This window comes from Ictalurus punctatus, chromosome 24, assembly GCF_001660625.3.
Source record: "Ictalurus punctatus breed USDA103 chromosome 24, Coco_2.0, whole genome shotgun sequence".
NCBI lineage: Eukaryota > Metazoa > Chordata > Actinopteri > Siluriformes > Ictaluridae > Ictalurus > Ictalurus punctatus.
The window spans coordinates 18,353,741-18,378,934 of record NC_030439.2 but is presented as its reverse complement, the minus strand read 5'-3'; the positions used below and the strand labels follow the sequence as shown (position 1 = coordinate 18,378,934).

Here is a 25,194-nt window from a genome sequence, read left to right as displayed (position 1 = left end):
ACCCAGCCAAAGTATATATATTTTCCTGCTTTTCTTCCCTTTCATTTATTTATTTTGGTCTTTTTTTTCTTTCCTTTTTTCCCCTCCCAGAGATCAATTTCTACTTAAACAGTGATCATTTGACTGCCCCCCCCCACCCAACCCAGAAACGATGTAGGATAAAAACAATCCTTTTAAACTGGGTAAAATGACTCAAATATAACAGTCAGACACAGCTTTCCACAAGTGCACACAGACCAGTACCAGTATAAAAAGAAGTACAGTAGCCTAATCTTTCTGTCTTCTTCTTTTCTTGTCTTTTGTGCCTCTTTTTTGTTATATTGTCCCATTCATTAACTTATTTATTTTACTTGTAGATAAATAGTGGTACATTTCACTTTTTTTCAACCCCAAAAAACTGCACTAGGCTGTTCTCCAGCATCCACTGAGAACAGTTTAGTGTTTAACCATGTGCCATGTCAGGAGCCAAAGAAAAGGAAGGGGAAAAAAAAAAGCTAAATCAGAATGAATGATGTGAAGTGACGCAGCTGATCTAAGATGATTCCTTTTTCCTTTGTAATTTGTTAGGAGTGCCATGTAAATTTTGTTTTTTTATTAATCACTCCGAGTGATGAGTGTGGATGTGAATGAGAGTGACCACTCTGCCCCTAGAGGCTCCAGCCATTACTCCAGCCTCCGCCGTGACGTAGCCAACCCACCGCGTTGCCAGATTGCGCTCGGATCCTCGCGCGATATATCCTTGGAAATACGTTAAAAAGGAAATAGTACATGAGGAATTAACTTCACGTCGACGTTTTCAGGGACACGTAGAAATACAAGCAGGCATTTCGTCCAAGTTCTTAAGAATGTGTTGCTGGAATTCTACTGTTTTGAAAGAAGAGGTATATTGTGGAGAATCTGGCAACCCTGGCAGCCCTAGCGAAAGGGCTGAGCGAGTGTAGCAGAGCGAAAAGGCTTTTTCGGGGCAAGCAACCGACTGGCCACTTCACTTGGATGGAGCTCAGCATGTTTACCGCGGTTCGCGTTACATTTTCAACCTAAAAAATTTTATTTTTATTTTTTTTTTTTTATAAATGTTTCACGTACACACGTTGTACGAGCAACACACCAGCGCTAGCTTTAGCTCCTCTCTGCTGTGCTCTGCTCCGTTTCGGCTGTAGGCTGCATGATTTCTGTTGTGTTGCTGGCTAGTTTGGCTACAATGCTAGTTCGCTAGTTAGCTTTGTTGCTAAAGAGAAAAAAAAAGCCAGAACAGGGGGGGTAGAGAAATCAGATCTGCTTTTAGTGAACTCGGAATACACCGAAAACTATCCTGTGCTGCGTTATTTCTCCGTTGTTTTGGGGTCCCCCGTACACTATTGTAGATATTATTAAACGCTCCGTAACCGTTGCGCGTTTGCAGAAAGTGAACGCTGCTTCATTATTCTTTTTTTCCTCTCTCTTCTCCAAATACTCGTTTTCCCCCCCTTTTCATTTCGTAACTATTTTCCTTTCTATTTTTTATTTTAAGAACGAACAACAATCAAATGTTGCACCGTTTAACTTTTAAACTCGTCGCATTTTAATCGGGACAAATTGAAAACATTTAAAATATAATATATACATATATATATTTAAAAAAAAAAAAAAAAAAAAACCCGAACGATGCTGCGTTCCCTATCCGGAGCACTTACTAGAGTCAATCGGTGTTTATTAATTCCTTTTGTTTGTTTAGTTTAACGCTTTGCTTGTGGAAATACATTTCACATCCAGTTTAAACAAAACAAACATTAACTCTTATTCTAACATTTTCAGAGTGTTTTAAATAGTATTAAAGGTGCAGTCGGTGTTTTTTTTTCTTTTCTTTCTTTTTCCTTTTCTGTTTTGTTTTTACGCAGCCGCGGTACATGATCTCCCACTCGGGCACCTAACTACATCCCAGTCTCTTAGCACTAGATATCATTTGCTTTTGCGATTTGGGAGCTTGTATTTTTTTATTTTGAAAGCCTGAAAGCATGGATGATCATCAGACCCGCATGCTGTCGGGACTAACCGGGCTCGGAGGACTCGGTCAGGGCGACCCGAATGACCCGGATCCGGTCCGGAAGCAGCAGGACATCGGGGACATCCTGCAGCAGATCATGGCCATCACTGATGAAAGCCTGGATGAGGCCCAAGCCAGGTATTTCTTTTTATTTCTTCATTAACAACAACAAAAAAAAGAAAAGTGATGGCAATATGGAAATGTCTGATTTGCACAGGAAGGAGCACATTTGACTGTAATCTGTAACCGCCTGTAATGATGCACTTTATAACCAGGATTTGACTTTAATGGAAATTATTATTATAATTCTTATTTATTTTTCATCGTAAATCACTTGCAAAGAAAACGAGCGAGGTTTTCACGAGATTTTCCTCCAGCGTTAAGTGTTTCCTCTTTAAAACTTTTCTGGAAAGCAAACCCTCTTTAGTACGATCGGATTAGATGAGGTGAGATCAGATCAGATCAGATGAGATGACATCAGATAACACGCTTATTAATCCCAGGTGGGAAATTCCAGACAGGACGCACATCGGGTCGGAAAGCAGGAGTCTCGACCAGGGCCGGGCGATATGACGGAAATATCGAATCACGATACTTTTGACGACGTTTCGACGCGCTTAATCACGGGGTGTAATCCGGCCGACGCACGGTCCGGCGAAAGAGCATTAAAACAAAGAAAAATCCGTTAGACCGACCTTGACGATACTTCTCTTTAGCGCCTGCGAAGACAAAAGATTAAATTTGGAAGAGGGGGGACAAAACCCGCAAAACGACGCCATCCGTTAAAAAAAAAAAAAAAACACAAACCCATCACCATAGCGACGATTTCTCCGAGAAGCGTATCGTGTAATCGTGTATCACGATATAGATATTATACGGGTATATCGCCCGGCCCTGTCTACTCTCCATCCTGTGTGCTTCCGTACGTACGTATAATGAACCTAGTAAAAGTTCGAGCGTCGTCCGAGACGTTTCCAGGGAAACGGGATGCTTTGGGAAACAAACGTAAAGACGATAAAGAGGTCGTAGGAGATGAAAACGTCTTTACGAATTATTCAGTAAAACAACTTTTGTACACCCTCAGAGGCGTCGTGTGTTCTCTAGAAACTTCTTTTATCGCATCTGAAATCTCTACCTTTACAGTACAGGTGCTGTTTTTGTTTTTGTTGTTGATGTTATTTTTTGTTTGTTTGCATTCAAGATGGTGATAATGAACCGCGTCGGATCTTAAAAGCGAAGAGATCTGTCCTTGAAAGCGTAACGCGAGGTCTGAAAGTGGTTTGAGTGGCACTTGGAACGTCTCCCTTCGTTTTTATTTGGTTCTGCGTAAACGAGATCTCACACTTTTCTTTATAAAGGTGTCCTGTTGGATTATGTGACATTGATGGTAAAAGGTAATATTTTCAAAAGCAATAAATACACTCTCAGGAGGGGGGAGGGGGGGGGGAAGGGTACTAAACTCTTACCTTTCCTTTGTACCTTTAATATACGTCTCTCACCTGGAGATGCGGATTACAGTGCTCCTTTAAAACAGATTTAAGCCGGATGATTGGTTTTTAAGCTTTAAAGATCTCGAGGTTCACTACATGCTTGGGGTTTTTTTTTTTTTTTTTTTTTCCTTCTTCAGTAAAAGATGATAAACTAAAGGTACTTTTTTTTTTTTTTTTGGTCCTGAGTGTGTATTTTAATGTTTCTCCAGAGGAACAAACTGAAGAACCCTTGAGGGAACCGTTCTGTTTGCGAGAGCGTGCAGCCCGAGATGCTCGTGATGTTCAGGTTTTATGTGCGGATGAAGAGGCAGCGTGGCTCTGTGATTAATACTTTACTGATCCCAGGAGAGAGTTCAGTTTGGAATGGGGGGGAGGGGGGGGATTTCTCGGGTTTAAAACCAAAAGGGTTCCTGAACCTTTTGGAAAGTTCTGCGTAGAACCTTTTAAAAGGCAAATTGAAGCACTCCTTTACAATCGAATCTTTTTGTTGTTGTTGTTGTCTGTTTATGTTTTTGTAAACGTAAATAAAATGCGACGGGAGCCAACGAGTCGTGTTCAGGGAATTGTTTTTATTTTATTTTTTTTTTTTAAAGTGTGGAATTGAAATCCCGGGTCTGGAAATTCGGCGTAGAGGAGCGTTGTACGTATCCCGTAGTCGAAAGTGAGACTCGGATCATTTAAGGTCTGTTTTTTTGGGTTTTTTTCTTGCCTTATTTTCCACATCAGCGCTGCCTCGCTAATGCTTCTCCCATTTCACCCTTTCTGTTTTAATGACGCTGTTAATGACCTCTCGTGTAATTAGTGAGAAATCTGAACACGGGGAAAGGAGAAAGGAAAAGTCAGGAGAGCCGTGTTTATTAGCCGGAGGGTACTTAACGCTTGGGGTTTTTTGTTTTATGTGAATTGAGCGGTGTGTGTTTGGGTGTCGGTGTCAGTGAAGGAGCCTGTTAAAAGTTGTATTTATTTATTTATTTATTCATTCCAGGGAGGGCGGTACGACAAAAATGTCATATCTCGATACTTGGACATTTCTGTTAGATGCGATATCTTGCATGATAACCAGCAGCACAACAACCTCGGCATGATACTTCTGTTTACTTCGATGGTTCTTGCACTTAAAGGTGCAATAAGTGTTTTTTTTTTTTTTCTTTCTTTCTTTTTTTTTAAATATATTTATATAATTCCTCGTTTTGTATCAATGACCTGGACGATATGTAGAACGTGATTTTAAAAACGACAGCTCTCGTCGTCGTCTCGACAGGAGTCTGTTAAATCGGCGAGAAATCCCGTTTGGAAAGCAGATTTCTGGTCCAGAACGCTCGTTTGTGTTCCGATGCGCGTCCTGTCAGTCATTTTATCGACTGTACGGGCCGCCGTAGGTCCCGAGGGGCGGAGCGACAAACCGTTCAAGCGTCGATTCCCTCGTAACTGTCGAGACCCGACCCTGAAAAAAAAACACACCTCATCTTACCTAATGCACCCTTTAATATTCACAAAGAATAAACCATTTGACACGCATTCTTTTATTTATTTATTTATTTAGGAATCGCAATAAATTGCGTTTTATTATCATTTTCAAAAGGGAATGGGAAAAACCTTACTATGTATTAGTATTTATGTAAATGAATGAATTTTGTATTAATTTAAAAAAAAAAAAAAAGTATTTGTATTGAAGTATTATTTTAATGAAATAAAAAAAAAATATATATTTTGCCACTTTTAAATAATTTAATATTCATTATTTTTAAAAAAAAAAAAAAAAGAAAGAAAGAAGGAAGAAATGTTAGAATATATCTCCTTTAAGACTAGTTCATTTGGATAGAAATATTTTGTTTAAAATAATTTTAAATAAAATGATCTCTTTACGTTTCCTCCTTTTTAAATACCGCTTCGATCATTTCTTGTTAATTGTTGAACAACTTTTCAAAGGACGTCGTCTCCGCCTACATATCGGTTCGAGTTTAATGGTCGTCTCTGGTTGAAATTTTATCCGTTAAATAGATTTTTTTTCACCGTTTAGCACGTTGAGTATTTTTTTTTTTATAGAAAATGAACTGCGTTATTTTTCTCTGCGCCGAAGCCGTGACGTCGTTATATTTTACCCCGGCTGAATTCTGTAGCTTTCATTTGCATTTATTAAACCGACATGGCTTCCTTTCCTGTTCTTTTTTTTCCCCCCTGCTTATTTCTATAATTTATACCAGGGCGGTTCAGAAGTCCAGTTTAAAGAGATGGAATAAAAGCCAGGAGCCCTGGAGAAGTTAAAAGTACCGCTCCTGACGGCTGTGAGCTCGATGCGGTTTATACTCCTCCTGTTATAAAGGGTTAGAAAGTGTTATACCTGCGTCGCTGCCGAGCCGTAACCACGCCGCTAACGCCGACGACGCTTCGGAGGAGGATCCGATCCGACCCGACCCGACCCGACGTCGCCGCACAGCGAACATCCATCTGTTGCGCATTAGTCACATGCAGAGGAGTTTTAATGGAGCAGTTCAGCTCTGCACAAGTTTTCCCAGCGGGCCGAGCAACGCCGCGGCGCTCCGGATTCAGTCACGCTACACGGGTTTAATCTGCTGTAATGACCGTTACTTAACCTCCTGTTTCACTTCGCTCTCCTCCTTCAGGGTCTCGACGCACGGATCGCCGTAAAAGCGCTATAAAGTGCGTGTTTATCCCGAGAGCGGCGCGTGCGTGCGCGTGTGTGTGTGTGTGTGCGGATGAACGAACGCGATTAATCTGCTCCCTCATTAGCATAGATAATCACGGAGTCTTAATTAAGTCATCGCCGTCACGCTGGGAGCGAAATTTCAGAACGATGTTTGTCAGAACCGCTGAACTACACGGGCAGAGCGCCGGGTTCATCCGGGCGGGTTTTTTTTTTTTTTTTAATACGGTTCTTGCTCGGACGCCGTCGATTCGTTTTCTCTGACGGTTCAAAAAAAAAAAAAAAAAGTGCACGTTCTAAGACGTTTCCGTTTCCGTAGTAGCAAGTCGCACGGGGACCTGCGCGTCAGAAGGGTGATAATAAGCGGAGTTCGAGAAAGTTGTTCAAGAAAGAATCGACACGTCATGGCTTTGTCTTTCTGGAAGGAGTCTCCAGTGTCGGCGCGTTGTAACGGCCAGGAAGTTTCCCGGCACGGAGGAGGTTACGCTGATTCTTGGTAACATGACAAGCTGCGCTTTTTTAAAAAATATACATGTTTTTAACCGTCTTAAAAACGGTAAAGAGGAAAAAGAGTGGGTGTTGAGGGATAGCTGCTGTAACGCGAGTGATAACGGGTACGTTACAACGTCCAGCGTAGCTAGAAACGGATAAAAAAGCACGACGTTCTGCAAATAAGAGGAATAAAACACTTCAGGGTGCTAGCGGTTGCTAGCGGCGCAGTGAGCGGGTGTTTGGTTTCTTCATGGCGAGTTACAGGATCTCGACGCTTAATGTCAGGACAGTGGGTTTAAAAGTCGTAAAAGTTTTAGCGCCCTGGTATCGAGGCAGACGTTTGTCGGTAACGCTGCGTTATCTTGGCAGGATACCGTTCGTATTATTCAAACGCCCGAAGTAACGCAGGACGTTTCGGAGGCGGGGAAAGTTTTCCATGACGTGTTTCCGTCGTTTTTTTTTCTTTTCCCGGATCGTGGGAAACGCCGCGACCCGTACGAGCGCGTATCCGTGATCAGGTTCTCGGTCCCCGGCGACGGCGCGCGAATACGACGGCGAACGGATCGTCTAACGTGCGGATCGAACGCCGTCGTGGGTCCGGTGGCTGTAAAAGTTTTGGCGCCCGCAACCGCCTCTTCAGTCTGAAACGTGTCACCAATCTCCAACGAAGAGGCGGTAAAAGTTTTGGCGCCCAGAGTCTTTTCCTCTCTGTCTTATTTATTTTGAAGCCCCCGAGTCACCCACGTACGGTCGTTTTGGAGGTTCGGGCTCAGATGGAACAGAAACACTCCGACCCTGTCTAAAACGATGCATTCTGATACTGTCCTGACGTTACACTAGCGTTAACGTTCACTTCCGGATACGTGTGTGTAGTGTTAGGGGTTCACCGAGCGGCCTCGGGCGACAGATCGGGACCGGGTTTTTCTTTTTTCCGCGTTTGACGCGGCGTCACGCCTGTGACGTTTTGCATAACTCGGCGGTGGCGGATTTGGCTCCGTTACTGTAAGCGTGACCGTCTCACGTGTCTCCATTGTAATGAAAACGGAGGACAAAAAGAAGCGATTTCGCTCAATAGTACGCAATTTTTGGATCAGCGTTAATTTGACACACTCTTTAGTACGTACGCGGACGTAGCCTCTAGCTTTTCTTCCCCCCTTCGTGATGCTCTTTTTTTCTTTTAATTCACTGAAGGATCACGGCTGCTCCGCTATGCGTCATTAGCTCGCGTCCCCCCCCCCCCCCCCTTCTCTCTTCCTCTTCACCAAACCGTTTGACCACCTGGTTCTCTTAATTAATTCGCTTCTTTTTCGACCCCCGTCCCCACCCCCCCCTCTCTCTCTCCCCCTTCCTCCTCGTCCCTCCCTCCCTGGTGTTCATCCTTTTCATTGTGTGCGGCGTGCAATCAATTCTCCTATAATGTGTGCACGAGAGCAGCTGGTCGCAAAATCGAGTTTCTATTAATGAGATGGAGGGAGGACGGCGCACGGTCTACGGTCGAGCGGTGTGCTAAAGGGGTCTCTTAAAAACGCGGGGCCGCTTCCCGTTCAGACGGACCGTCGCCGAGCGTCTCGGGCGAGCGCGCGCGCGTACGTTACGTACCGTTCCGTACACGCGTCAGGATAGCTCCGCTACCCCGTTAGACGTCAGTTAGGCGTCTGAGGAAACGAAACATAAGCTGGATGAGCTTTGACTCGTTCTAGATGTAGGAGCGGTTCGAGGACTTGTGATCGGCGTAGCTTTATGACTCGCAGCTAGGGCTGGGCGATTTTACGGTACGACGATATCGTGAAAATGATCCTTATACCACGATGCGCGCGTTTTATACGAGATATCGTCGATATCATACGATAACGTTTACAGTTTTAACCTCGGCCGAGTTGTACCGTATATCGGGTATCGTACGTCGTACTACCGCTTTCAGGTATCGTGGTATGATATTTTTGTCAAATCACCCAGCCCTGCTCTGAGGAATCCTTGAAAGTCAGCGGAGGTACTTGATTTTCTGGTGTTTCCGGACTCAACGTTTTCCTTCCTTTCAAAGAACGTTTGCGTTGTTTTTGTTTATTTATTTATTTATTTATTTACCGGCTCGATTTAACTTCCGATCCGAGCTTCCGTCCCAAGCACGGACGAGTACGAGTACGGCGTCTCGGCTCAGACACGGCGTACCTTTTTTAGCCCCAGCTGTTGCGTGATTGCTTTTAGAGCATAAAGAATGTTATTTTAAAACGAACAAAGGCCGCGTTGTCTGCAGGCGTGATGCGACTCGCTCGTAATGTTTTGCATAACTCTCTGCCAGGGACTCGGTTACTAAGAGGAAGTCTGTATCGGATTAGTATCGGGTATCGGCCCACGCTCGCGGTCCTCCTGTTGGCGTTGTGTTGTGTTTCCTGTTAAAAATAGGATCGGTGATTTTTAAAACGCGCCTCGGATACCGCCCTAACAAGCCTTCCTTTGTGTTCCTACGTTGTCATCAGAGTGGTTTAATGAACTGTTGCGTCATCCATAATGCATCGCACGCGTCCATCATTTTTAATTTCGAAGTGTCACTTAGAGCTCTATGTTACACGCTTTTTTTTTTTTTTTTTTTAATGGGCTGGTGGGTTTTTGTCACGCGCAGAATATTTTAAGTTTAAAGTGAAATGAATTCTAATTAAACCCGATTCTGACACACACACACACACACACACACACACACACGGCGAACGACAGTATTTATAATTAACGCGTGATCTTCAGTGGGATGCGAGATCAGTTTTTTTTTCTTTTTCCTTCTTTCTTTGGTTAGCGTTTTCCGAGGTTACCCACAATGCCGTTCGACTACCCGCTGATAATGCTGCTACTGGAAATGTATCTCTCCTTGGAGAGAGAGCGATGCGGCGGCGCTTTAACCTTTTTGCCTGTTTTCCAGCTCTCTTATCTCTTATCCACGCCGCTCAACCAGATCGGCTTCCAACCCCTTCAGCGTTTGATGGTGATCTCGCTGTCGGTGTGTAGGGCTCGCTACCTAGCTCAGCGACGCATTGCATTGTGGGACTTGGAGTCCAGCAGTTTGTTCGATCGTTGGAACTAGCGGTTTATCGACAAAAATCCACACGGGTCGTTTTTTCCCCCCGGTCGCGGGAGCGGCTGAGATGGGTCCGCCGTCGTTATTACGTGGTACGAGAGCGGCCTCTAGAGGCGAAACTATCGCCGAGTAATTTCGTTGTGTTATTCGAAGTGTTTTTTGATTCTGTTTTTGGACGTCTTTAGTCTGACTTGTTATTTGGAGTGTTACTTTTCTGTTCGGGTTTGGACGTGTACCGTTTTATTTACTTTTATATTTATTAGTAGGTGAGATATGTGAATATTTATTTCATTTAGGAACCGTTCCGTACATTTCGACGGTGCAGTCAGTGCTGTTTATTTTTGTAATAAAGCTCAGCAGTATTTCCCTTTGAGTGCTTTGTGTTTTCATTCAGTATCGGTTTTAAAAACGCACCGGTTGATTCGTCGGTCATCGGCAGGTCGGTCCCGCCCGACTTGCGTATCGCTATCGGGAAAATCCGGTAGAATCGTTCGACTAAACCCCGTCGTGACGTCAACGCGACCGAACAGGTCGTCACCGGAATCGCTAAACCTAGCACGGATATTTCACCGTCGTCATATTTAACGTACGTCTTTTCGGCGTTCCTTCAAACACGTCGTGCTCTTGAGCTCGCTGGGGCTTTCTGCGAAGTCGCTTGGTGCATCGGCAGCGTTTCCATACGTTAGAAACGACCTAACGAGCAAATCCGAGCTGTCGGATCTCCTCTCGGCAGGATAATAAAGAGAAGCGCGCGTCAGCTCGGAGCACTTTCTCTCTCTCACACACACACACGAAAATAAATCGACACCGACGACGGTTTTAAAGGGAAAAACGTCTCGGTGCAGGTCAGAACCTGTCGATAGCGCCTGCATACAAACAAGGATGGGTTTTGGGAGGGGGGGGTGGGGTGTGGGGGCGTGCGACGCCAAACAAGCCAGCTAATTTCCTTTCTGTAATCAGTGTGGCTATTTATAGTCCAGTCGATTCATAACATCACAGAATGTATAGCGTTAGATTCTGAATCTCTCCTGGTTTTCTGGAGATGATTAGAAACGGCGGTTCGGTTCGAGCGATCAAAGATCAGATGCCGATATCTCGGAGGAGTGAATCGGACGCAGTTAATCCCGGTGTGGAGATCATGTCGCGGTCGTATCGCACAGCCCCAGGAACACACCGGGGCCGGTGACGCGAGCCGGCGGGAAATCTTTTGATGACCCGAATGCGACCGTGACGCCGCGAGTCCACACTCGTGGCTGCGATGTAATTGAATATCGTTTGCACGGGAAGGCGGTAAAGTGAGCCGAAATCGTCATGACGATGGATGAAGGGATGGCGAGTACCGACGGCCGATTTAAAACTCTTCGGGGATTGTTTCGGCGTTTTGAACCGCTGACGTGATCGAGCTCGTAACACGGAAGTGTCAAGTCTATCACGCGATGCATTTGTTTTATTTATAACGGCAAAGATCGGAATCGCTTTACGCACGCTTTTCACGCGCTTTTCACACGCTTTTCACACGCTTTTCACACAGCACGTGCACCATTTTAGTTTTCAGGCTGCATCCGAATCTCTTTCTCTCCCTCACTCACTCTTTCTCTCTCTCTCTCTCTCTCTCTCTCTTTCTTTCTCTCTCTCTTTCTTTCTCTCTCTCTTTCTTTCTCTCTCTCTCACTCTCTTTCTCACTCTCACTCACTCTTTCACACTCTGTCTCTTTCTCTCTCTCTCTTTCTCTCTCTTTCTCACTCTCTCTTTCTCTCTCTCACTCACTCTTTCTCCCTCACTGTTTCTCTCCCTCACTCTTTCTCTCTCTCACTCTCTTTCTCACTCTCACTCTCTTTCTTTCTCTCTCTTTCTTTCTCTCTCTCTTTCTTTCTCTCTCTCTCACTCTTTCTCACTCTCACTCACTCTTTCACACTCTGTCTCTTTCTCTCTCTCTCTCTTTCTCTCTCTTTCTCACTCTCTCTTTCTCTCTCTCACTCACTCTTTCTCCCTCACTCTTTCTCTCTCTCCCTCACTCTTTCTCTCTCTCACTCTCTTTCTCGCTCTCACTCTCTATCTCGCTCTCACTCTCTTTCTCGCTCTCACTCTCTCTCTCACTCTTTCTTGCTCTCTCACTCTGTCTTTCTCACTCTTTCTCTCTCTTTCTCACTCTCTCTCTCTCTTTCTCACTCTCTCTCTCTCTTTCTCACTCTCTCTCTCTCTCTCACTCTCTCTCTCTCTCTCTCTCACTTCATCTGTCCTGCTGATGGATTTCAGCTGGAAACGCTGAACTAATTCCTCAGTATTGTGTGTGTGTGTGTGTGTGTGTGTGTGTAACAGTAAGACGAGACGTAGCCCAGGTGTTAAAACGTACTCTAACTACTTGCTATCGCGCACAGTTCAGGATTATTAGCAAAACTCGGAGCCGCTACACGGCGAGTTAGTCTGTTCACTGTGGGGGTTTTTTTTGTTGTTTTTTTTTAAACACGAGTGAAGCGAAAGAAACTGGCTCGGGTTTACACGAGACGTAACTCACTTGGAATGTCCCGATGTTGATATAAGCCGGGGGGATTTAGCGAGTTCACCAGCTCTCTGCTCCTTCCCCCCCCCTTCTTTTCTTTTTCTAAAAGCTGAGGAAGACGACGATTCGTCTCGTGCGATCGCAACACCGTTGAACAGATACAAGCTGGTTCAGAGTCTCAGATAATGTGTCCGTGGGGGGGTGGGGGGGTGGGGGGGTGGTGGGGGGGTGAAGCAGGCCCTTTCTTCACTTGCTTCATTTATTTAAGAGGAACGTTTACCAAATGATTTTCCTGCTGAGTAACGTTAAGCGTATAGGTATTTCTATGAAGCCTCAGCACTCTTTATTTATTTATTTATTTATTTATTTATTTATATTCTCGTTACGACACGTGAATTGGAAAGGGTTTTATCTTATTACGGCGTCGCGTCAGATCTGCCCTGTTTCGTGCGCCGCTTTTCTCCACGCGCACAAGTAAACGAATCAGAAAGCGAAAGACGTGAAAACACGCGTAAAACTCGATTCGTTCGTTGGGCAGAGAGGGTTAAAATGCTCGATTTTGCTGCTGCTGGGTGGGGGGTCGTGGGGGGGGAGCACACAGGGTGTCACTGGGCGTCTCGATGTTGGTGTTCCTAAGCTAGTCAGCGTTCTAGATATCACAAGCGTACGTACAGCGTGTAAAGGTCAGACGTGCTAGCGCGTTTACTGTCGATACTCTGAGCGGCCGTGTCGATCTGTTGCCACTTGCTGAACTCCTCGGGGTTAAGGAGACCACCCCGGGTTCCCCAAATTACGAGTTACGAGTCGATCGGCAGTCCTCGCGGTCGATTTTCGCGGCTCGCGTCTTCAGGGAAATCGTTCACACGTCATGAACAGGTCACTCCCTGTATACGGGCCCACTGCGCTTGAGGTCATTCTGTCTCGTTCTTTTCTTTCGCGTCTCTAAAACCGTCCGGTTCCGAGATCTACCCGAGATCGGTCTCGCGTGTCGTCCGGAGAGCGGCGAGTCCGAGTCACGCCGGAGACACGGGCGTAAAAGGTGCACGGAGGAGGTCCGCTTTCTTTTCGGCTCTCCGGACGTTCCGGGCCGGGTCTGGGGTTGAGTCGGGATGTAACCGGGGAGGCGGGAGGCGACGCCAGTGCTGGCGCTCTCCGCTGGCCGCCCTCAACCTTTCCCCCTGTGCCGTGTGTCCAGATGCTGGCCAGAGGAGGGACGAGGCGACCCCACACAGGCAGGGGGAGCCGGGGGGAGCGCGGCAGGGGGGGAATGCACCCTGCCGCTCGACTTCCAACACAGGTCAGTACAGGACTGCATGAGAAACCTCCCCCCTGCACCTCCCCTTCCTCCCCTCCTCCTCCTCCTCCTCCTCATCATCCCTCCCTCTCACTCGGGGAAAGAAAACCAGGACACGCTTGGAGTTAGTCCCGGATTTATAACTATATAAATATATATACCCACACACACACACGTTTAACACTGTATAGAACTAGGAGTAGATAGAAGTCTTATACGTTGCATTATTTCTCAGATTTTAGCTCTCTGCAATGTTTTATCTCCTCTAATCCTTCATCTGTAGGAAAGCTTTTAGATTAACGTCAGTATTAGCCGTAACCATTTTTATTTTAGACTACTCTTATTTCAGACGTGTCACATCTCATATCTGGTGTATAACCCTGAAAATGCGACTTAAATAATCTTCTCCGTAATGCCTACAGACTCGAACGAGTCTCTCTCTCTTTTTTTTTTTATTTTTTATTATTATTATTATTATTTTATTTAATTTTTTTTTTTTCCTTCCATCCCATCCGTGTTTCATCCTGTTGCTGTATTAAACCCTGAATGCATCACCTACTTCTTCTTCTCAACAGCGGGGGATAGGGGGAAAAAAAGAAAGACGTTTTTAAAATAAATATATATATAAACGAGAACGCTAATTAGCATGGGTTATTTCTGGCAGCGCGTGATGCACTCGCGGGCTAATCTAAGTGCGAGGTGTCAAAGGTTATTAGGTTATTCGCGTGCCTCTAGCCCTTAGGCCTGGTTCTTTCCAGAAAGCAATCTGTGTGATGTATTTATTCGCCGTGTAGATCATTTCCTTTAAAGAGGATGAATTCGTTTAGCCTTTTGTCCGGGACTGCCGTACGCGGATGAAGTGAGCGACCGTCGCGTCGCCTCGCAGTCGTTCCAGTTCCTCGTGTCAGCTGAAGCAAACGTGTCGTGAGACCGAGACGGCGGTGGGCTTCAGCACTTTCGGCATTTACACACACGTAGGCGCTAACTCCGAGTGCGGCGTGTAGATCTCGGCGGGTCGACACGTTTAACCCGCGAGTGTTGTTCAGGAACCGTTTTTATTATTATTGTGCTATTCACATAAATAAATAAATAAATAAAAAAAACGACAGTCAACACCCTTTCAGATTGAAGTCGGGCGGAGCGATACGATCATGTATAGTATCAGCTCGCGATGCGCTTTTCTGCGATATTGGAAGTACTTTTATCATCGTAGCTGACCGAGATCGTCGAGCAATTCCTTCCTTTATGATGTCGAATCTTCAATATATATATATATTTTTTTGTAGCTTCTTGATTCTGATTGGTCGGAACTCGTCGGTTCGTTTCCTCTACTAACGGTTTACTTTAACGCGCTCGTTCCTGTTTCCATGGTAACAGCTACTTCATATGGACTCGTAGCTCCTCGTACGACTTGTCGATACGGCGACGTTTCCTATGAGGGGACGTCTGTTTAACGTTCATGGAAGGAGTCTACAGCGTCGGATTTAAAGCCGTCTTCGGGACACAAGGGTCGGCGTGTGCTCGGTCCGTTTGTAGCCTCGAACCCGTTTCTAACTCTAAAAATCAGTCCCACGGGGTCCTTCGGTTCCCAAATGACGTTTCCTTCGGAGCCGTCGAGTTTTCTGGATTTTCACAACGGAGCTGTCGACCGAGTTGACGTCGGTGCTTGGACCCCTAAATAATAATCGCTCTGGTAGGTTTGATAACGTTGCAGTTTTCACCGTTAACAAAATAACAGTCCCCCCAACGACACGTCAGGCTGCATCGCCTGACCCCGTTGTTGATCGTTTTCCTATAACAGCACGCCTCCGAGTGTTTTATCCCTTACTCACGTCGATCTCCATTAGCGATGTCGCTGTATAATGGTGTTAAAGCGGCGGCCATTTTATTACTCTCGGTAGCCTTTCTCCAAAAAGAAAAAAAAAATTTTTTTATCCATTGTTTGTTTGTGTGAATTCATATTTCTGTTAAACTTCCTAAACGTCTGCACTGGTGCATGTTTTCATGGATGATCCTTTTGTATGTATGTATGTATTTATTTATTTATTTTTGTAGTTTTATCTTCGTAATTATGTCCGGAAGGTCTCGAAATGGGCTCTCCGGCGTCCAGGACTCGTCAGGCTGACGTGACGTGTAGTGACAGGACCACACTTCAGCGGCGGAGTGAAAAGCGTGGCGTTTTCGTGTGTTGTCTGCTCTAAAGCCAGTCCGGTGTCGGGGTGTAAAGGGGAGGTGGGAAGTAGCGCTGGAGGGGGAGATGATGATGCTGCTGCTGCTGCTGCTGCTGCTGCTGCTTCTTCAACAGCTTTTCTCTCCAGACAAATTAGGGCTATGCTTCATTTAACAACTCATTTAGCTGTAGAGAGGCATGGAGGACCGCTTCAGCACCCTCAATATCTCCGTTACAGGCAACCGAGGTCGCTTTAAAAAGCTCTCCGGCTTGTCACATTTATATTAATAATGTACGAAAACTCATTGTGTTTTTGTGACTCATTTGTGCATCGTCCCGTTTAGTCACGTGTGTTGTTGTGATTAATTTCCTTTGCGTGTTTTTTTTTTTTTTTTTTGCAAGCTGAGAAACGTGCGCCGGGTGCGTTGTGTAAATATTCCATACTACACAACGCTACACTATATACGTGCCATGATGTACGTGTTCCGGTATACGCCGGCTTCCTCCCTACACATTTTCAACAAAGTCGTACTGACTGTCTCTCTCTTCTCTGTTCTTTCATTTTATTTATTTATTTTTTTTCTTTTCTTTTCTTTTATTTACCTCCCTCCCCCCCCCCACCCCACCCAACACTCTTTGCAGAAAACACGCGTTGAACTGCCACAGAATGAAGCCTGCTCTCTTCAGCGTGCTGTGTGAGATCAAAGAGAAGACGGGTAAGTCATTCAGTCCTTTCAACTTCACTCCGGCTCATCGTTATTCTCTCCTCCTTCTCTCTTTCTCTCGCTCTTCACTTTTAACTCTGACGTGACGCCGCTCGATGCGGAACGCGAAGACGGAGATTTTGTGCTCTCTCTCTTTCTCTCTCTCGCTCTCTCTCTCTCTTTCTTTCTTTTCGTATACGATTCCTGGAATTCAGAACGTTCCCCCGCGTCTTGACCAGTGAGTCATGGGTTTATGTGTGTATTTGCGTCGTTGTGCAGAGAGGAGGATTCTGGGTAAGCACGAGCATGGCGTACAGAGACATCCTCCCGACACGCTGAAAGCGTGCTGTGCGTAATTACAGCGCTGCGTGTCACTGCTGATTGGTTGAGGTGTGTCTGATTGCATACTCGGAAAAAACGCTGTACGGTTTTATAGCAGCTCTATAATTAAGACAAAGCATCCAGAAAGTGCTGAGGAGAGAGAGAGGGAGAGAGAGAGAGAGAGAGAGAGAGAGGGAGAGGTAGGGAGGGGGGGATCAACCTGCAGCTTCTCTCGTCACCGTGTGTTAATAATTGTGTAAGTACGATGAATGTCATCACTGTGGAATAAGAGGAATAAAATACTCGGGACATTCTGTTAGCAGAAAATAATCATCTTCAGGATTACAGTAACTCGGATTCGCATCACGGTGTGTTTTCATTGGCTATCTTCCCGTAACGGCGTGCCCGGACGTCTTTCATTCCTCACCGAGGTCAAGCTTACTATGTAATGATGTTAAAATGGCGGCCATTTTGTTAACCCCGAGGTTAATAAGCTCGGCCCGTTCCTGCTCCGCGTCGCACTCGGCCGTCGTCGATTTCTATTCTCCCAAAACAGCACAACACCAAGGGTTTGATTCTGTACCCGTGTTAAGTAACCGTCCCCTTACTCTATTATGCCGTCATAAAGGCGGCCATTTTGTTAGCCCTGATGCATTACATTCGCGGAGGTAGCACAGCAGCAACAAACCGTCGACGACTGTCCGCCGTCATCACCCCGACGTCGATTATTCTCCTGTATCGGCGCGCCGGAAACGTGCCTCCTCCCTCACGCCTCTCGCCGGGGGTTTGTCCGTCCGCGCTCGCGTTTAACTTGGAGTCGTTTCCTGTCACGTCCGTGCATCCGTACGCGGCCGCTCGCTCGCTCTCTGCATTTCTCTCGCGTATAAGTTAACACGACGGAAACACGCCGCTCGTCACGTGACCCGAGAAACCGCAGAGCGGCAGATCGTTCTTTTAGACGAAATACTTTGTTAAATAGCGGCGTGCTTTTTAACCCGGTTATTATTAATCTCGAGTCCCTGTGAAACGAGCCGTTACTATAGAAACCGTAACGTGTTAGCCAGCGGATTAATATAATCCTGTGACTTGTCTTGCGGTTGTTATAGAAACCTTCTGACCAATCAGAAAGGAGGATTTATCATCTCGCCTTCAGTACGCGTCGCTAGCTTGAGAGCACTTAATCTCAATCTAGCATGCTACGTTTTTTTTTTTTTTTTTTTTTTTTTTTCTCTCTTTTTCTTGTTTTTTTTCTTCTTCTTCCTCCCCATGCCATGGCACATATATTAGAGCAGGACACGCTGGGGGTTTTTTAAGATCTAATTGACTTTCAGTAGAAGGAAGTGTTTTCCAGACTAAACGCGAGGCTCTGGTGGCGTTTCTCCGCACAAAGTGACGCGCCTAATGAGTTGGAGTGGAGGCTGCCTTCGCCGTGCGGCCTTGTCTTGTTTATTCAGGGCGTTTTTCACTGAGGTGCGAGATATTGCTCGGCGCTGTTGAAACGGTGGCAGCCAGGCGCATCATTAGCACCGCTTTGTGTTCATTAGGATCTTTTTATCCTTCGGTTTTTTCTCCCCCCCCTCGCGAGAGTCTCGGCGCAGTCCCTTCGGCCGAGGACGAGGTCTCGAGTTACAGCGTGAAAAAGGTTGAGTGGGCTTCAGTCGGTGGTGATCTGTGAATAAACCCAGCTTCACTTTCCCGCTTAATTGGATGCAAGAAACGGGTCGAAGTGGAGGGAAGGGGGGGGTGGGGGTGAAGGAGGGGTGGGAGGGTGGTGGTGGTGGTGGTGCTGCTCTTCTCTCCTCTCCCTTCTCTCTTCCCTCCCGTCACCATGGCAACCTGCTGTCTTATTTACCTAATGTCATTCACTTTGATTTTCACATCGAGTCCGGCAGCCGAGGGCGGACCTGTGAGAGAACGAACACGCGCGCACGCACACACACACACACACACACACACGTGCATGTCTTGACTGCAGTTCTTTTGAGTGTTAAGGGGTAAGCGGAGTGGCTGCATGGTGACGGAGTAAAGACCCAAGTCTCAGACAGAGAGGAATGAAATAAACACTCCTTTACTTTACTTCCTGTTGACACGTTTATCATCTCTCGCTCTCTCTCTCTCTCTCTCTCTCTCACACTCACACACACATCGACACTCACACGCGCACTCTCACACTGTCTGCTCAGCTCACACATTCACACATCCATGTCTCTGAGTCTCTCTCTCTCTCTCTCTCTCTCGTTCTTTTTTTTCTTCTTCTTCTTTTTCTCTGCGTGATGAACAGCAGGGATAAAAAGCAGCCTGAGCTCGGGTCGGCCCTGATGTGTTTCGTTCTCTCTCTCTCTCTCCTCCTCCTCCTCCATCTCTCTCTTTCTGTTTTTCTTTCTTTCTGTCTCTCTGTATGTGACTCTCTCTCCTCCTCACTGCCTCCCTCCCTCTCTCTCTCTCTCTGTCTGTCTCTCTTTCTCTCTCTCAATTTTTTTTTTCTCTCTCTCTCACCGGCCTCTTCTTTCTGTCTCTCTCTCATTCTTTCCCGCTCTCTGCACGTCTGTCTGTCTCTCTCTTCCTCTGTCTGTGTATCTCTCTCTCTCTCTCTCATTCTGTCCACTCTTCTTTCTCTCTCTCTCCCTCCCCTTCTCCCCTCTCTCTCTCTCTCTCTCTCTCTCTCTCTCTCTCTCTTTGTCTCGCTCTGTTTATCTCTTTCTGTTTCTGTATCTCCCTTGTTTTTGCTCTGTATCTTTCTCTCTCTCTCATTCCGTCCCTCTCCCTGTCTCTATATCTTTCTCCTCGCTCTCTCTCTCCCTGTCCCCCTCCATCTGTATATTTTTCTCTTTCTCTCTCTTTCTGTCTCACCTTTCCACTATTTCTCGGTTTCAAAATTCACTTCTTTGTCTCTCTCTATTTCTTTTGTTTCGCTTTCTGTATTTCTCTCTCTCTCTCTCTTTCTTTCTCGCCCTCTCTCTCTCTCTCTCTCTCTCTCTCTCTCTCTGCTGAAAGAGGAGACTTTGCTGTGAACTCGGGGGCTTTGATATGATAATGGCGGGGGTGATGGGAGGACTAGCGTGGCGAGCGGTTGGGGGAAGGGATGTTGAATTCCTCTGAGCCCTGCACTTCTCCTCATTGTTAAGGAAACGCAGTGCTCCAGCGCACCATGTGACCTGTGAGAGATTTTTTTTTTTATTTAAAAAAAAATATATATATATATATATATATATATATATATATATATATATATATATATATATAAAGATTTGTTAATTAATCTCCTCTGGAGCTGATTAAGACAATGGGAAGACGTTAAGAGTTTTTTCATTGTTCTTTTATTTCCATCTTGACGCCCCTCCACCCAAACCCCCCCCCCCCCCCCTTCTTTTTTTTTTTTTTTTTTTTTTTTTTACACCTTTAGTATTATCTCTGAGCGGCTGCTCGCAGCTTTCCCTTTGTCAACACGCTGACTTTTTGTTCACAGATTGAGTCATTTTTGATCGCGTTATCTCTCCCCTCCTGCGCCGTAGCCAGGAATTCATTTGGAGAGCCGGGTTATCGCGGCGAGCCCAGGCCGCCCGTTCATTACCAGTATTTGCAGCGCGAGCTGATAGAAAAATTGAAATGATTAGCCATCACGGTCATACTCGCGAAGGTGGCTGTGTGCGGACGCATCTCGGCTCGAACAGATAACGACGTGTACCTCCAGGCACATTCGAGTCCCATCATCTTCCAAAGCTAAAATTAAAGACGGGGTGGGGTGGGGAGAGAGAAAAGTTTTTAAGCCCCAGGTCATCTAACAGAAGCAGCGTAATTAATGTAGACCGTTGTCTTATTCCATATTTGCATGGTGTAACATTTAATCGTAACGAAGCCTTGACCTTTTACGGATGCAGAATCTCATCCCGCGTGATTTACACGGCTGCATGTGCTCGGAAATTAAACCCCAGCTTCACATTTTTATGCCGTTATGAGCTGGAAGTAAACATTAACGCCGAGCCAACACTCGCGTGTGCGCGGATGGAAAGTTTGAAGGAGCGCAGGACGAGTCCACGTAACACAATCACTCTACGTACAAAAATACCCCCTTCTCTCCTTGTTTTATTTATTTATTTATTTTTTTTATTTAAAAAAAAAAAAAAAAAAAAAAATCTCATTTCCGTGATGAGGGAACACCTTGGCAGGCGTACGGCGTGAAGCTCCTATTAGACGTGGAATTTGTCAGAGACTCATTTGCACATTAGATTGTGTTTTTAGATGAACTCGAGTCTCGCATGTGTTCCTGCACCGCGCTTGCATCATCGAGACATTAAAAAGCAATTAATCTGATTAATAAGGAGTCATGTGACTCGTTCCTGCCGTTCCTAATGGGAAAATGCGACACGACCGCTGAACGCCAGGTAGAGCCGGACGATGTCGTCGTCGTCGTGGTGTAACGGCGATATCGTGACGAGTTATCTCGCGCTGCGCGTTTTGGAGATATTAACTACGCTGAATTGTTTCCATCTTAACGGCAAACCGTCGATGTTAAAATGCCGGGGTTAGTCGTTAATTAGGGCGGGCCAGATGCCAGCAATATCACCACACCATACTCGGACGGCTAAAGCAAAAGCCGAAAACTTCGGTTGGTTGATCATTAAACCGAGGGGGGAAATGTAAAAAATAAAAATGAGTATTAAATAATAATTTGAAATAAAAGTACACTTTGAGCAGTTTTAACGATTCACAGCAAAATAGTGATCAAATCTGCTGCTCTGAATCGGCGCTTGTAATCAGTTGAAAAAATATATAAAACTATTTGAATTGCTGATGCACCCCTATGAGGAAAAATATATTTGAAGTATATTCCCGTTGATATTATACACGTTTTTTTTTTTTAGTACGTCTGGATGACTAGGAACAGGAAATTGTTCGACCATGACTTCCTGTTTCACAGGGGTATAAATTTGAGGTAACATACACCAGATTTCCTCAGTCATTCATAACGATGGGTAAGAGCGAGGGATATAGCTGTGATTGCGGAAAATGTTGTTGAGCTTCACACAATGGGGCGTGGCTATAAGAACATAGCACAAGCATTGAAAACGCCCGTTTCCACCATCAGGGCAATAATGAAGAAGTTCCAGTCGACTGGAAATGTTATGAATCGACCTGGAACTGGACGTGTGTCTGTATCGTCTCAACGCGCTGTGAAGAGGACGGTTCGAGAGGACAAAACATCTGCAAGGATCACAGCTGGAGAACTGCAGGAGTTCGTTGTGTCTTTGGGTCAGAAAGTCTCCAAAACTACAATCTGAAGTCACCGACATCACCACAAGGTGTTTGGAAGGGTTTGAAGAAAAAAGCCTCTACTCTCATCCAAAAACAAACTCGAGCGTCTTCAGTGTGCAGACACGACTGGAACTTCAAATGGGATCGGGTTCTACGGTCAGATGAAACCAAAACAGAGCTTTTTGGTAATAAACACAGAGGAGGTTTTGGTACACAGAGAGGTAGCCGTATGGAAAAGTACCTCATGCCCACGGTTAAATATGGAGGTGGATCTTTAATGTTTTGGGGCTGTTTTTCTACCAGAGTTCCTGGACATTTTGTTAGGATACATGACATCATGGACTCCATCAAACATCAACAGATATTAAATGAAAACCTGACTGCCTCTGCCAGAAAGATTCAAATGGGCCGTGGTCGGATCTTCCAGCAGGACGATGATCCAAAACATCCATCAAAATCAACACAGAAATGGTTTACTGACCACAAAATGAAGCTCCTGCCCTGACCATCCCAGTCCCCTGACCTGAACCCCAGAGATCACCTGTGTGGTGAACCGAAGAGGAGACTCCACCAGCGTGGACCTCGAAATGTGAAGGATCTGGAGAGATTCTGTACGGAGGAACGCTCTCAGACCCCTCATCATGTATTCTCCAACCTCCTCAGGCGTTATAGGAGAACACTCAGAGCTGTTATCCTGGCAAACTGAGCTAGCACAAAGTACTCACTAAAACAGTGCCGATAATTGTTGCGCACCTATATTTTTTGACAAACCTGTTTAGTTTGCAATTGTTTGATATCCATGAGAGTATTTTTTGGGAAATTTTTAAACAAAAGATCAAACAGTTACACAATAAAGACACTTTTCCACAGCCTTCTTTGCTCATATTTACCAAGGGTGCCAATATTAGTGGAGGACACTGTATGTGTTGTGTATCGAAGAAATCGTGTGTGTGTGTGTGTGTGTGTGTCTCTCTCTCTCTCTCTCTCTCTATATATATATATATATATATATATATATATATATATATATATATATATATGTATGTATATATGTATACGTGTGTGTGTGTGTGTGTATCTATCTATCTATCTATCTATATTTATATATATAAAAGATTTTTGTGTATATGGTCCACTCCTATACCTCCTCTAATACGTTCCTCACTAAGTGGTGACTTGTCTTGGCCTGCTTGGTTTCAGAGCTCTGTAATTTGAGAAACTTGAACAAGATTAAATCAAGAGCTTTGCTTGTGTCCCTTCATGTCTGGAAGAGCCACATTTCCTCCCGCGCTTCTCTTAGCGGGTTAGCCATCGTCCAGAGTCGGTCATCTAGAGATCCTCCGTTTCCACGACGAACGCGTCCTGACAAAACGTACTATTTTTCCTCAGCCGTAGCAGAGGAAGGTAAATTATTAACCAGTCTGCATTCGGATCCTTTTCATCCCGTCGGCCGGTCTGACCCCAGGGTTGTTCGGCGGTTCAGACGGGATACATTTACAGCAATGCTAATGTGCGCTGCATTACTAATAGCTCATAGTGGTGTATCAGATGTGTGTGTGTGTGTGTGTGTGTACCGTAGCAGACAACACTACATTTTCTACCACGTTTCTACAGCCCACACGAAACGCATGCAAAGTAGTAGAGTTTGAGAAGAACCAGTGTAATATTTTAATTTCATGTCTACAAAAATAAATACGCTGTAAATATTTACATCACATTTAAAAGGGAAAAAAAAAAAAAAAACTAGAAAGAACATCGAGTTTCAGTTTGTAATTAAAAAAAAAAAATGAATGTCTGGATCTCATGATGCCTGATCTCAGAAACGTGTAATGTGACTTTTAATTTATTCGAATACAAAATAAATATTATATCTATATTTATGACTTATTCCGCAAAACTCCCGACTAGCGGGGAAAAAAAAAATCAAAAGTAAACTCGTAATCCTCACTCGGAAAGTCGGGGCGGTCTCCTGAACCCCGAGCTCGGCCGGTAACGTCGAGTCAAAATGGCCGCCCGCAGCGCCGCGTGGTGGAAACGTCCCTGTTTTTAGGTTATTAACCTGTTCATAGTAGACAAGCGATACTTATAGCATTGGTCCTAACTTTTACTTTGACATAGCGTTCACATTGTAGAAAGGTGATCAGCAGCAATATGAGGGAAATAATAATAATAATAATAATAATAATAATAATAATAATAATAAGTAGGAGAAGCTTTATTTATAAAGAAGCTTTTATACAGAAAGCATTTGTTTTGCTTTACAGTACGATGGATAAAAGGTTAAATGCCGAAGGATAGAGCCTAGCATTTAATACTTTAAGAAAAAGCTAAACTAGACATCAGAACATTGAAAGATATACGATGTAGCAATAATAATAATAATAATAATAATAATAATAATAAATATCACCTTTAAAAAAAAAATTCATTCCGCAAATGATGACATTTTAAACGGTACATCTTAATAACAGAGCAGTCGCGCTGTATTTAATAAACCTGTAAACATTTTCTTTACATTATTTATTTATTTATTTATTTATTTATTTATTTAACGTCTAGAGAAATAATTCCAAACGGGGGAAAAAGAGGCGAGTTTTAAATAAATTCAAAAATGATATACGACAGTATTGATGGTGGATATTATGGTGTTGCCCAGCCGTGTATAACTCCTTATTTATGATCAAAGACGATAAAGAAGATCCGATCGTTTCATTTATTAAAAAATGACATCGAATCCCGATAGAAGCCAGACAGCTGATCTGCGTGAGCGCTTGTCCGGTGTACAGATTGCGTACGAAGCTCCGATACGTTCACATCGCAACAGCTGCTCCTCTCTCTCCTCTCTTTCCGAGTCCTCTGATAGACGGCGTCTTGATGCGTAGTTTTCAGGCGGGGGTGTCGGAAAGTTGTCACGTCGAAATCGCGTAAAGACGACGTCTCATTAGTCCTTAAATATCGAGCCGTTTAAAACAAACGTTTAGCTTGTTTCCCGAGCCTTCGAAGCGCATCTGCGGCTTTCACGAAGTCGTATCTGAACCTCACCCCCGGCTTAAATGATTGAATTTACATTTTATTTAATTTATCGCGTCCCTCTCAGAGCAATTAAAAGTTTCAACATTGTGTTTCCTCAGTTGATTGTGCCGCAGTAAAAGCCCCTCCAGATTTCCAGCAGGGTATAATTAGTTATGTTGCGCTGGGTGTCAGTACCAGGCTCG

The 25,194-nt window shown here is 44.8% G+C and overlaps 1 protein-coding gene and 1 long non-coding RNA gene across 4 annotated transcripts in view; one reads left to right on the top strand and one right to left on the bottom strand.

The window, feature by feature from the left end:
* The first annotated feature begins 917 nt into the window (after positions 1 to 917).
* Positions 918 to 25,194, top strand: part of pbx4 (pre-B-cell leukemia transcription factor 4) — a 63,928-nt gene continuing 39,651 nt past the window's right edge. Inside the window, exons 1-3 of one of the 3 annotated variants that reach the window (XM_017454756.3) lie at positions 918 to 2,161; positions 13,433 to 13,534; positions 16,344 to 16,417. In XM_017454756.3, coding sequence (XP_017310245.1) covers positions 1,995 to 2,161; positions 13,433 to 13,534; positions 16,344 to 16,417 — 343 coding nt within the window. In that variant the 5' untranslated portion in view covers positions 918 to 1,994. The remainder of the gene's footprint in view (positions 2,162 to 13,432; positions 13,535 to 16,343; positions 16,418 to 25,194) is intronic. The other 2 variants (XM_017454754.3, XM_017454755.3) reach the window with 2 other exon arrangements.
* The window catches only part of LOC124626241 (uncharacterized), a 33,828-nt gene continuing 13,520 nt past the window's right edge, over positions 4,887 to 25,194 (bottom strand). Inside the window, exon 2 of the long non-coding RNA XR_006980952.2 lies at positions 4,887 to 4,957. This is a non-coding gene — a long non-coding RNA (uncharacterized LOC124626241). The remainder of the gene's footprint in view (positions 4,958 to 25,194) is intronic.